At 40.7% G+C, this 14296-nt stretch overlaps 1 gene segment (V, D, J or C); it reads right to left on the reverse strand.

Moving 5' to 3' along the window:
- Positions 1-8526: 8526 nt before the first annotated feature.
- On the reverse strand, positions 8527-11951 carry LOC113899550 (the record flags this gene model as incomplete). The annotated part of the segment is given in 3 exon segments: positions 8527-8535; positions 11363-11640; positions 11906-11951. Coding segments are annotated over 3 exon segments (333 nt in total), but the record flags the coding sequence as incomplete, so codon positions are not given.
- Between the last annotated feature and the right edge of the window lie 2345 nt (positions 11952-14296).

The following is a 14296-nucleotide window of genomic DNA, read 5'->3' on the forward strand; positions in this document are numbered from 1 at the left end:
CTAACGCCTACTTGACTTCACATTCCAGGATGTCTGGCTCTAGGTGAGCGTGAGTGATCACACCTTCGTGATTATCCTGGTAGTTAAGACCTTATTTATACAGTTCTTCTGTTTATTCTTGCCACCTCTTCTTAATATCTTCTGCTTCTGTTAGGTCCATACCATTTCTGTCCTTTATTGTGCCCATCTTTGCATGAAATGTTCCCTTGGTATCTCTAATTTTCTTGAGGAGATCTCTGCTGCTGCTACTGCTGCTAAGTCGCTTCAGTCGTGTCCAACTCTGTGAGACCCCATAGATGGCAGCCCACCAGGCTCCACCGTCCCTGGGATTCTCCAGGCAAGAACACTGGAGTGGGTTGCCATTTCCTTCTCCAATGCATGAAAGTGAAAAGTGAAAGTGAAGTTGCTCAGTCGTGTCTGAGTCTCAGCAACCCCATGGACTGCAGCCTAGCAGGCTCCTCCGTCCATGGGATTTTCCAGGCAAGAGTACTGGAGTGGGGTGCCATTGCCTTCTCTGGAAGAGATCTCTAGTCTTTCCCATTCTGTTGTTTTCCTCTATTTCTTTGCACTAATCACTGAGGAAGGCCTTGTTATCTCTCCTTGCTATTCTTTGGAACTCTGCATTCATTTGGGTATATCTTTCCTTTTCTCCTGTGCCTTTCACCTCTCTTCTTTTCACAGCTATTTGTAAGGCCTCCTTAGACAGCCATGTTGCTTTTTTGCATTTCTTTTTCTTGGAGATGGTCTTGATCCCTGTTTCCTGTACAATGTAACAAACCTCCATCCATAGTTCCTCAGGCACTCTGTCTAACAGATCTAGTCCCTTAAATCTATTTCTCACTTCCACTGTATAGTCATAAGGGATTTGATTTAGGTCATCAAAATAGCAAGAGAGTTCCAGAAAAACATCTATTTCTGCTTTATTGACTATGCCAGAGCCTTTGACTGTGTGAATCACAATAAACTGTGGAAAATTTTTCAAGAGATGGGAATACCAGACCACCTGACCTGCCTCTTGAGAAACCTGTATGCAGCTCAGGAAGCAACAGTTAGAACTGAACATGGAGCAACAGACTGGTTCCAAATAGGAAAAGGAGTACATCAAGGCTGCATATTGTCACCCTGCTTATTTAACTTATATGCAGAGTACATCATGAGAAACACTGGGCTAGAAGAAGCACAAGCTGGAATCAAGATTTCCAGGAGAAATATCAACAACCTCACATATGCAGATGACACCACTCTTATGGAAGAAAGTAAAGAAGAACTAAAGACCCTCTTGATGAAAGTGAAAAAGGAGAGTGAAAAGTTGGCTTAAAGTTCAACATTCAGAAAACTAAGATCATGGCATCTGGTCCCATCACTTCATGGCAAATAAATGGGGAAACAGTGGAAACAGTGTCAGACTTTATTTTTCTGGGCTCCAAAATCACTGCAGATGGTGATTGCAGCCATGAAATTAAAAGACGCTTACTACTTGGAAGGAAAATTATGACCAACCTAGATAGCATATTAAAAAGCAGAAATATTACTTTGCCAACAAAGTTCCATCTAATCAAGGCTATGGTTTTTCCAGTGGTCATGTATGGATGTGAGAGTTGGACTATAAAGAAGGCTGAGTGCCGAAGAATTGATGCTTTTGAACTGTGGTGTTGGAGAAGACTCTTGAGAGTCCCTTGGACTGCAAGGAGATCCAACCAGTCCATTCTAAAGGAGATCAGTCCTGGGTGTTCATTGGAAGAACTGATGTTGAAGCTGAAACTCCAATACTTTGGCCACCTGATGCAAAGAGCTTACTCATTTGAAATGCCCCTGATGCTGGGAAAGATTGAGGGCAGGAGGAGAAGGGGACAACCGAGGATGAGATGGCTGGATGGCATCACTGACTCGATGGACGTGAGTTTGAGTGAACTCCAGGAGCTGGTGGTGGACAGGGAGGCCTGGTGTGCTGCAATTCATGGGGTCGCAAAGAGTAGGACAGGACTGAGTGACTGAACTGAACTGAACTGAACTGGTAAGATCTTTCTATTGTTAATTCTAATCCCATTTTCTTAAAATGTAAATTCTGGGAGTGGGTCTGGTAAAACCTTTACAGTCTTTTGATTTACTGTAATAACCAACTGAAAAGTATATAGATCCCTTGCTAAAACTAGGGAGCACTGTCTGCCCCCTTCTGATGTCTATATCAGAAGTTTTTTCTGTCCTTTTTCACTGTAATAAAACTTCTGCCACACAAGAGCCCTGAGTGGTCCAGCCTGGTCCCTGATCCTGAAGCTAAATTTTCTTCTTTGGAGATCATGAATCCCATACTGTTCACCATAAGCTATCAGTATCAGATTCTTTGTGATTCCATGGACCGTAGCCTGCCAGGCTGCTCTGTCTGTGGGATTTTTCTGACAAGAATATTGGAGTGGGCTGACATTTCCTCCTCCAGGGGATCTTCCTGAGCCAAGTATCAAATCTCCTGTGTCTTCTGCATTGGCAGGCAGATTCTTTACCACTGAACCACTTGGGAAGCCCATGTGCTGCTTGCTTGCTTGCTTGGTAAGTCACTTCAGTCATGTCCTACTCTTTGTGATGCTATAGACTGTAGCCCAACATACTCTTCCATCCATGGGATTCTGGATTGGGTTGCCATTCCCTCCTCCAAGGGATCTTTCTGACCCAAGATAGAACCCATGTCTCCTGTGGCTTCTGCATTGCAGGTGGATTCTTAACTGCTGAGCCCACCTGCGAAGCCCCATGTGTTACTCAAGGAATATCAAAAACAGATAAAAGGTCTTTTATAGGACAGGGGTTTCTAGATAAATAAAAATAAATTAATATTCACCTGATTTTTGTTTCTTTCCAAAAAATAGTTCATCACATATATACATGTTATAGACTAACAACAAAAAAATTTGAAATATTTCTCAGGACAAGAATTTGTTTCTATTAAGTGGAACAATGATAATAATGTGATTTTCAGAGTCTGGACTTGCCTTGGGTTCTAAGGAAAGAAGTCTATGGGGCAATTTGTATTTTCCTCACCTTTTATGTGGAGGCTAATATACTGAAACCAACATTATTGACATGAAGAGGAGCCATGATAAATGATTAATACCTCTTCACTTCATTTCTACGTTAAAATTAAGATTCTTCTCATAATTCGTCTCAGCCACGTGAACCAATGAAGCACTTCTTCCTTGTCCTCTTTTTCTTCTGTTTTTATCCATCTTCTTCCATTTCTCTTCCCTTCATTTTCCTCATCTCTTACTGCTCTTCTGACTCTCCCTCCAGATGACTCTAGATTTGCTCTCGTGACTGCTCCTGCACAGTGTCCTCCTTTCTTACCCCCAGAGAGATTCTGCACAGGTGCAGCCCGGTCTATCCCAGTGTGCCTCTTTCAGAATGCAGTAGTACACAGCAGTGTCTCCCAGAGTGACCTGGGGCAGGAACAAGGTGCTGGACTTTCTGTCTGAAGCTATGTTTAGAGAGGCCATGCTGCTGTTCACTGTGTCTCGTAAGCCATGAATGATATACTGTGGACTCTGATTGGGATTTTGCCAATACCAAAGTATATAGTCCAATGGATCGATGGTAGAGTGGTTACAAGGCAGGTTTACATCTTCTCCTTCAGCACAATCCATGGAACTGAGCTGGGTGATCTCAGCATCAACCATAATCCCTAAAGAGTCAAGAAAATAAAATTATCCCCTGACCACAAATCAGTGTAATTCTGTGCATCAAGCGTACAGTATTCCCATAACTGTCTGGACCTACCCCCGACTCCAGTGTTTTCATTTGTGTCCTGCAAACATATCACTGATGCTTATTATATAGAGTCCAAAGACACATGGCAAGAAGTAGAGACTCCATAGGCTTTATTCCATGGGTCCTTGGCTCAATAACTCCAGAGATTTCTTATAAGCTAGTTATTGCTAAGTGCTCTTCTGGGATCATAGATAATTTGACCTGTCGTGTAGAAATTTGTGTGTGCAAGTGTATTAGTCATTCAATTGTGTTTGACTCTGCAACCCCATGGACTATAGCCCGCTAGGCTCCTCTGTCCATGGAATTCTCTGGGCAAGAATACTGGAGTGGGTTGCCATTTCCTACTCCAGTAGAAGCTTGTGCTCCTTAACAAACCCACAGATCATTTCTCAATTCCATCACTATAACGCTGGATAAAGCACAGGGAGAGGAGTAGACAGCAAATGACCATTCACAGTCCTTTAGTTTCAAATCATCCCTTGCAGACACAGAACACTTACCCAATGTCAGAAACACAGTTACCTCAGTCACCAGCCTCATACTTCAAGGATAAACCAGGGTCATGGGCTCAGAGCTCAGACTTGTGTCTAATCCTGGATAAAGAGGTTCCGGAGAACAGAAGCAACTGCTGCTAGTAGAGACTTACAACCAGTGCAGGTACCACTGTCTTGTTGCCAGGACCTTCTCAGCCAATCATTGTGCAGTCCCTTGTCTGGGTTTTCCTCCTCTGTTTTAGTCATGCCCCCCAAAGAAGGAGAGTCATCGCCAGCTCACAGGGTGCCCACTGTCATCCCTGTGAAGTTTAAAGTTTGGCTCTGGATGAGGAACACCAAACACAATATTGTGTCTATCCACAACCATTGTTCCATCATTTGTGTTTTTAAAGAAATTTTCTGATGCCCCATGAAGCTTGTGGAAAGCACTGATTAATCCTAGAAAACTGAACTGAGCACTGTATTGTAAGGAGATAAAAATTCCTATCCATATTCCAGAAAATGTATGTGAGTTTCCAAAGTGGGCAATGATGTGCTCAGGGAGGGCAGGAAAAATTAATAATGTTGAGACAGAAAGTTAAATGTTCTAGAGCTCAGGCTCAGAGTTCCTATAAAGGTCCCTGTTTTCAAGCATCTACTGCCCTCTAGGTAGAAATTTCTCAATGCATCCATTCTTGACATAGTAACGATGACTCTGATGGTGTTCACCTCATTTTCTTTGAACGGTGGTCCTTAATCCTTATGTTCTCTATGCCTATGCTTGTAGGTACACTAAGGATGCTGAGGCAGGGAGAAAAGACAGAAGGGAAAGCAGACAAGGTGGGACGGGGTGGAGGTGGGTGAGGCTGGTAGAAAAAGTTGGAGGAGGGAAGAAAAAAAAGCATAAGGAATAGGGAAGGGAAGGGATAACAGAAAAGAGAAACAGAGAAAGCAGTGTTTAGGGAAATTCATGGAAAGGATTTAGGCTAGTGTTGCTGTTGCTCAGTGGGTTGTCATTTCCTTCTCCAATGCATGAAAGTGAAAAGTGAAAGTGAAGTCGCTCAGTTGTGTCGGGCTCTTCGCGACCCCATGGACTGCAGCCTACCAGGCTCCTCCATCTATGGGATTTTCCAGGCCAAGGGTGCTGGAGTGGGGTGCCATTGCCTTTTCCGTGGCTAGTTTTAACATACCCTAATCCTTGACCACACACACTCAACAAGGGATTACAAACTACAAGCTGTCTAAAAAGGAAGAAAGTATGTTGTTTTTCCTTTTTCTGTGGAATACCAACTGAAAACAAGCTTCCCTTCACTTTTCCCAGAAAAGATCACTATTTCCAGATGAAGCAGCCCCATCTTGTGACTGAATAAATAATCTGCAGAGCTAAACCCAGACCAAAAGTCAGCCAGCAATCTTTTGAAAGTCTCCTCAGATTTGAAGGTATGGACACGACTGAGCGACTTCACTTTCACTTTTCACTTTCATGCATTGGAGAAGGAAATGGCAACCCACTCCAGTGTTCTTGCCTGGAGAATCCCAGGGATAGGGGAGCCTGGTGGGCTGTCATCTCTGGGGTCGCACAGAGTCGGACACGACTGAAGCGACTTAGCAGCAGCAGCATCTTAGTTGTAGGGCTTCCCTGATAGCTCAGTTGGTAAAGAATCCACCTGCAATGCAGGAGACCCCGGTTTGATTCCTGGATTGGGAAGATCCACTGGAGAAGGGATAGGCTACCCACTCCAGGATTCTTGGTCTTCCCTTGTGGCTCAGCTGGTAAAGAATCTGCCTGTAATGTGGGAGACCTGGGTTCAATCCCTGAACTGGGAAGATCCCCTGGAGAAGGGAAAGGCTACCCACTCCAGTATTCTTGGGCTTTCCTTGTGGCTCAGCTGGTAAAGAATCCGCCTGTAGTGTGGGATACCTGGGCTCAGTCCCTAGGTTGGGAAGATCCCCTGTAGAAGGTAAAGGCTACCTACTCCAGTATTCTAACCTAGACAATTCCATGGATGAACTGTATAGTCTATGGTGTCACAAAGAGTCAGTCATGACTGAGTGACTTTAACTTTCACTTTACATCTTAGTTGTAATACCTCTGTACTCATCATTGTTTCCATAGCTCTGTGAAGGTTTAATTATTTTTCATTGCTTTATTTCAGCATATCATTCTCAGTTGTTGGTTTCTATTTAATTTTCCTTCTATCCCTAAGCGTCTCATTTGTGATGGTAGTTCAAAAGTCCATACTATTCAATGTTTAAAAGAGAAGTTGGTCCAGACTAGGCACTCAAATTGCCTGTATCTTGAATTAGTGGATGATTTATCATTCATGAATTTAGTGGTAGAAGTTATGTTGAGGAACTCTTTAAATTTTTCTAAATGCAATTGTTCAATTATATGGAAAACGTGTTAAACAAAAGACTCCAACAAAATAAATTCACAGTTATGTTTGTGGACAAAATTCAGCAATAGGCAACAAATATCCCAGGCTTAGGATGGGAGAAATCAGACTCTGAAGATATGGGAGTGAATGTCACAGTAATCATGCTCATTGAATATTCATTGAGAGCCTGCTTGTTCTGTGGCAACTCTCTCTCTCTCACACACACACACAGATAAGCCACGAGCACTACTACTGAAAATATAAGAACAAATAATAACTAAAAGTAGGTTGTTTTATTATATTAGCAAAGGCAGAAGAAAAGCAATAACTTTTTTGTTTGCTGGTTTGTCTATTTTTTAGAAGACAGAAGGGACCATTACAAAGTAGCATTTTAAATCTTATTGAAAACCAACTCTATTTGGCGCTGGAAAATCTTAAAATATGTATTGGCTCTTTTCAGAGTCTTGAATTTAAAAGATCCTATTATCTCTGGCCCATATGGAGTAAGGTTATCTTTCTCTGCTTAATGAAAATGAAAATAATGTACTTACTTCCATAAAAACTAGAGGACTTGATAAAAGGCCAATGCTTGCATGATGAATACTCTCAACAACCCAGAAATAGAAGAGAAATCCTGGATCTGATTAAGGGTACCAATGAAAATATCCGAATTCAATATTGTTCTGTCTAAGGTAATAAATAAGATAGATTCACTATCATTACTTCTGTTTACTATCATACTGGAGGTTCTGGTATCAAGTTATGAAAAGGAAATAAGATGTATTAAATTTGAAAAGGGAGAAGGGGGCCATTTTTATTCATAGGTTTTTATTTTTACTTTTATTCTACCTACATCTGTGTAGGTAGAATATACAAAGGAATCTATAAACAAACTACAAAGTCACTAAACACAAAAATCAATTTTATTTCTAGATTTCAGTCAAAGTGTGTGTGCTCAGTTGTGTCCACCTCTTTGCAACCCCATGGACTCTAGCCCATCAGTCTCCCCTGTCTGTGGAATTTTACAGGCAAGAATGCTGGAGTGGGTTGCCATTTCCTACTCTAGGGATCTTCCTGACCCAGGGATTGAACTGACGTCTCTTGTGCCTCCTGCATTAGCAGGCAGATTCTTTACAACTAGCACCAACTGGGAAGCCCTTTCAGTCAAAAATCTCTGGAAAATTAAATTAAAATTCCACTTATCAATTTTAAATAATTTAATACAAAATATGCAAGTCCTCTAAAATAAAAATTATAAAATTAATAAAAGAAATTAAAGGGGACCTGCATAAATGAACAGGACATCATATGAATTAGAAGACTCCATTTGTTAAGATTATCAGTTTTACCTAATGAATCTATAAATTCAACAGAATCCCAATCAAATTATGTGCAATCTTGATTACTGCAGCTATAGCTTGAAATCAGGTAGACTGATGGCTTCTATTTCTTTCTTTTTTAAAGGCTTATTTATTTATTTTTTTATTAATTATTTTTTTCTAAATTTTTAAAAGAAAATCCATCCTGAACCCTCCAGTATTGCTGTCTTTTCACACAAATTTTAAAATAACCTTGCCTGTATTTATAAAAAATCCTGCATGGATTTTTAAAACATTTATTTTTTTTAATTGAACGATAATTGCTTTACAGAATTTTGTTGTTTTCTGTCAAATCTCAACATTAATCAGCCATAGGTATATATATATATCTCCCTCCCTTTTGAACCTCCCTCCCATCTCCCTCCTCATCTCACCCCTCTAGGTTGACACAGAGCCCCTGTTTGAGTTTCCTGAGCCATATAGCAAATTCCCATTGGTTATCTATTTTACATATGGTAATGTAAGTTTCCATGTTACTCTTTCCATACATCTCACCCTCTCCTCTCCGCTCCCCACATCCATAAGTCTATTCTCTGTTTCTCCATTGCTGCCCTGCAAATAAATTCTTCATTATGATTTTTCTAGATTCTGTATACATGTGTTAGAATATGATATTTATCTTTCTCTTTCTGAATTACTTCACTCTGTATCATAGGTTCTAGGTTCATCCACCTCATTAGAATGCATTCCTTTTTATGGCTGAGTAATATTCCATTGTGAATATGTACCACAACTTCTTTATCCATTCATCTGTTGATGGACATGTAGGTTGCTTCCATGTTCTAGCTATTGTAAATAGTGCTGCAATGAACAATGGGATACATGTGTCTTTTTCAATTTTGGTTTCCTCAGGATATATGCCTAGGAGTGGGATTTCTGTGTCATATGGTGGTTTTATTCCTAGTTTTTTAAGGAACCCTCGTGCTGTCTTCCATAGTGGCTGTATCAATTTATATTCCCACCAACAATGCAAGAGCATTCCCTTTTTTCCACATACTCTCCAGCATTTATTTTTTGTAGACTTTCTGTTGATGGCCATTCTGACTGGTGTGAGGTGATATCTCATTGTAGTTTTGATTTACATTTCTCTAATAATGAGCAACGTTGACCACCTTTTCATGTGCTTGTTAGCCATTTGTATGTCTTCTTTGGAGAAATGTCTGTTTAGGTCTTTCTCCCACTTTTTGATTGGGTTGTTTGTTTTTTAACAGGCACTATGTAAAATGTGTATATCAATTTGAGAGAAATGACACAGGTACTTTTTGGAGCCTTCTAATTTGCAAACAGAGGATATCTCTTCATTTGTCTTCTTTGATTTCTTTTATCAGTGCTTTATAGTTTTCAGCACAAAAGTTCTGTATATGTTTTGTTATATTTACTTCCAAGGATTTGGGTTTTTTGAGTTTTTTTTTTTTTTTTTTTGAGTCATTATAAATGGTATTATATTTTTAATTTATGTGTCCACATATTCACTCCTAGAAGACAGAAATACATTTTATTTTTGTATTTTGATCTTACATTCAGTGATCTTGCTGATTCCATTTAATAGTTCTAGGAAGGCTTTTTTTGGTATATTTTCTGAGATTTTCTGAATAGAAAATCATATTGTCTGCAAATTGGGGCAGTTTTACATCTTCTTGATGATCTATATGACTGTCTTTACATTTACTGCTTTGTTGCACTGAACAGAATTTCTGGCACATGTTGAGGGAAAAAGATGAATGGCTATTCTTGCCTTGTCCCCAGTGATAGGAAATGAACATAGTCTTATATTAGTAAGCATACAATTAGAAGTTGAAGAGATTCCCCTCTATTCCTGGGTTTCTCAGAGTTTTCACCACAGTTGACTGTTGAATTTCGGCAAATGCTTTTTCTGCATAGATTGAGATCAGATCAGATCAGATCAGTCGCTCAGTCGTGTCCAACTCTTTGCGACCCCATGAATCGCAGCACGCCAGGCCTCCTTGTCCATCACCAACTCCCAGAGTTCACTGAGACTCATGTCCATCGAGTCAGTGATGCCATCCAGCCATCTCATCCTCTGTCATCCCCTTCTCCTCCCACCCCCAATCCCTCCCAGCATCAGAGTTTTTTCCAATGAATCAACTCTTTGCATGAGGTGGCCATATAATCACATGATTTCTTTTCATCATGTAATATAGTGGATTCCATCAACTGATTTTCAAATATTAAATTAAAAAAAATCCACTTGTGCTTGGTATATCACTATTTTTATATAGTGATGAATTCTACTTGCTAATATTTTGTTAATAAATTTTTTTGCCTTTAAAAATTTTATTGGCATATAATTTATTTGTGGCTGACTTTATTTTTCTGGGCTCCAAAATCACTGCAAATGGTGATTGCAGCCATGAAATTAAAATAAGCTTACTCCTTGGAAAGAAAGTTATGACCAACCTAGATAGCATATTAAAAAGCAGAGACATTACTTTGTCAACAAAGGTCCATCTAGTCAAGGCTATGGTTTTTCCAGTGGTCATGCATGGATGTGAGAGTTGGAGTATAAAGAAAGCTGCGAGCCAAAGAATTGATGCTTTTGAAGTGTGGTGTTGGAGAAGACTCTTAAGAGTACCTTGGACTGCAAGGAGATCCAACCAGTCCATCCTAAAGGAGATCAGTCTTGGGTGTTCATCGGAAGGACTGATGTTAAAGCTGAAATGCCAATACTTTGGCCACCTGATGCAAAGATCTGACTCATTTGAAAAGACCCTGATGCTGGAAAAGATTGAGGAAAGGAGGAGAAAGGGATGACAGAGCATGAGATTGTTGGATGGCATCACTGACTTAATGGACATGAGTTTGAGTGAACTCCGGGAGTTGGTGATGGACAGGGAGGCCTGGTGTGCTGAGGTTCATGGGGTCGCAAAGAGTCAGACACGACTGAGCGACTGAACTGAACTGAATGGAATTGATTTACAATATTGTGTTAGTTTCATGTGTACAGCATTGTGATACAGTTACAAATATACATATATTCATTTTTTTCAGATTCTTTACCCAAACAGGTATCTATATTCATTAGGGATAGTTCTCTGTAGTTTTCTTTTTGTGACTCTTTAAAAATGTTGGTACTAAAATAATACTGGTTTCAAAAAATGAGCGAGAAGTTATTGTCTTCTATTTTCTGGAAGAAATTGTGTGTAATTCATGCTCATTCCTCTACAATGTTTGACAGAATTCTTCAGTAACACTGTCTGAGTCCACGGACTTTTGTAATTAAAAATTCAGTTTCTTCATAGCCATCATGACTTCAGCTTTCTCTGGCCCCTGCTCTGAGGGGAGTTGAGGAGGGGCGGCCCCTGGAGCCCACAGTGAGGTTTGGGGGCAGACAGCAGGTGGTTCCAGGGCACTGTGTCACGGCACAGAAGTAGGTTCCTGCATCTGAGAGCTGGGCGGCCGTGAGGTGCAGAGAGCTGTGCTGTCTGGTCTCTCCAAGCCGACCTGTCAGTCTCTGCTCTGTCTTCACTTCTCTATCCTTAGCTAATATCATCAAGAAGACAGGACTTCCCCCAGGCCTCTGCTTATACCACTGTAAGTTGTAAAATGTGTTCGAGAAATTGCAGTATGTAGTGAAGTTCTCTCCTTCTTGTAGAAGCAAGAATTCAGGAAAATGCTTTATCTGTTGTCCATTCATTTCTGTTCAGAAAAACAGAGGGAAGCATCAGAGAAAATTTGATTAGATGTCTAATCCGTCAACTACCCTGGTCTCTCTCATTCTTGTGTATTTTTCTCCTTTGTTTCAAGTCTCCCTCCTCAACTCCCTCTATCTTCTTACTTTATAATTTTTGTGTCTTTTCACAACTTTGCTCTCAATCAGAAAGTCCCACTCCTCCAGTTGTCTGCAGATAAGATTCCGCTGTGCTGAATTTTCTGGGAGCAATCAGGGAAACCCCAAACTCACGTGGTATTTGCATCCATAAGATTAACACTGGTGCTACTAGCAGCATCTCCCTCTTCTTCTCGTCAGGAAGAGTTGCTGAATCTACCTGCTCCTAAAGGGTTTTCCTTGTCCAAGCTTCTTCCAGACCCACAGAAACATGGTCTGCACTGCTCTTTGGAAAGAAAGGTGAGAGGAGCGACTGCAGTTTGAGGCAGCCAATCAGGCTTACCACTGTTTTACTCAGGTTATTTTCAAGAGGGCAGGGTTTATAGATGCTGCCCCCATGTGGTTGGATCAAATTTTGCTGATTTTATAACTAATTTCTTACAAAGTTTTCTTTCTGTTATTATTGCAGATATATTTTAAAATTTTATTTTAAAATAAATAGTTGATTAACAATGTTGGGCTAGTTTCAGGTTTACAGCAAAGTGATTCAGTTATATATATACATGTATCTATTCTTTGTCAATATTTTTTCTAACTCCTGTGGTAAATGTTTGTCAAGGCTTGGAAAGAGTTCACACATGCTGCTACTGCTACTAAGTCGCTTCAGTGGTGTCCGACTCTGTGTGACCCCACAGACGGCAGCCCACCAGGCTCCCCTGTCCCTGGGTTTCTCCAGGCAAGACTAATGGAGTGGGTTGCCATTTCCTTCTCCAATGCATGAAAGTGAAAAATGAAAGTGAAGTCACTCAGTCGTGTCTGACTCTTAGCGACCTCATGGACTGCAGCTTACTAGGCTCCTCTGTCTATGGATTTTCCAGGCAAGAGTACTGGAGTGGGGTGCCACTACCTTCTCCATTACTCATGCTGATAGTGCTTAAAAAGTGGAAGTGAAAGTGAAATTCTCCCAGGCGTGTCTGACTCTTTGTGACCTAATGAACTATATAGTCCATGGATTTCTCCAGACCAGAATACTGGAATGGATAGCCTTTCCTTTCTTCAGGGGATCTTCCCAACCCAGGGACTGAACACAGGTCTCCCACATTGCAGGTGGATTCTTTACCAGCTGAGCCACATGATAGTGTTTGGGGAGGTGTATTTTGCCCTTCAGGAATAGATTCTGTGATTTTTTAAAAACCAGGGCATCAGAATGAAATAAAATGTTTCATTTGTCATTTCCAAATTTATCAGAATCATGTAGTGTGTTTTTATGTATGTACTGAGGAAAATATATTAAGTCATTTTAATAAATGTGGAAAAGACCCATAATTTATTGTTAGACAACTTACGATGTCAAAATGGAAGATAAAATGTATCTTTTTCTCTGCTGTCATATAGAACACTCCGGCTGTAAATTATCCAGTTTAAAGCTTATATATTGGCTGTCTCACCACGTTCAGTTCAGTTCAGTTCAGTCACTCAGTTATGTCCTACTCTTTGCGACCCCATGAATCGCAGCACGCCAGGCCTCCCTGTCCATCACCAACTCTAAGAGTTCACTCAGACTCACGTCCATCGAGTCAGTGATGCCATCCAGCCATCTCATCCTCAGTCGTCCCCTTCTCCTCCTGCGCCCAATCCCTCCCAGCATCAGAGTCTTTTACAATGAGTCAACTCTTCGTATGAGGTGGCCAAAGTACTGGAGTTTCAGCTTTAGCATCATTCCTTCCAAAGAAATCCAGGGCTGATCTCCTTCAGAATGGACTGCTTGGATCTCCTTGCAGTCCAAGGGATTCTTAAGAGTCTTCTCCAACCCCACAGTTCAAAAGCATCAATTCTTCAGCGCTCAGCCTTCTTCACAGTCCAACTCTCACATCCATACATGACCACAGGAAAAACCGTAGTCTTGACTAGACAAACCTTTGTTGGCAAAGTAATGTCGCTGCTTTTGAATATGCTGTCTATGTTGGTCATAAATTTCCTTTCAAAGAGTAAGTGTCTTTTAATTTCATGGCTGAAGTTACCATCTGAAGTGATTTTGGAGCCCAGACAAATAAAGTCTGACACTGTTTCCACTGTTTCCCCATCTATTTCCGATGAAGTGATGGGACCGGATGCTATGATCTTCGTTTTCTGAATGTTGAGCTTTAAGCCAACTTTTTCACTATCCTCTTTCACTTTCATCAAGAGGCTTTTTAGTTCTTCTTCACTTTCTGCCATAAGGGCGGTGTCATCTGCATATCTGAGGTTATTGATACTTCTCCCAGCAATCTTGATTCCAGCTTGTGTTTCTTCCAGTCCAGCGTTTCTCATGATGTACTCTGCATATAAGTTAAATAAACAGGGTGAAAATATACAGTCTTGACAAACTCCTTTTCCTATTTGGAACCAGTCTGTTGTTCCATGTCCAGTTCTAACTGTTGCTTCCTGACCTGCATACAAATTTCTCAAGAGGCAGATCAGGTGGTCTGGTACTCCCATCTCTTTCAGAATTTTCCACAGTTTATTGTGATCCACACAGTCAAAGGC

The sequence above is a fragment of the Bos indicus x Bos taurus genome, chromosome 10, assembly GCF_003369695.1.
Source record: "Bos indicus x Bos taurus breed Angus x Brahman F1 hybrid chromosome 10, Bos_hybrid_MaternalHap_v2.0, whole genome shotgun sequence".
NCBI lineage: Eukaryota > Metazoa > Chordata > Mammalia > Artiodactyla > Bovidae > Bos > Bos indicus x Bos taurus.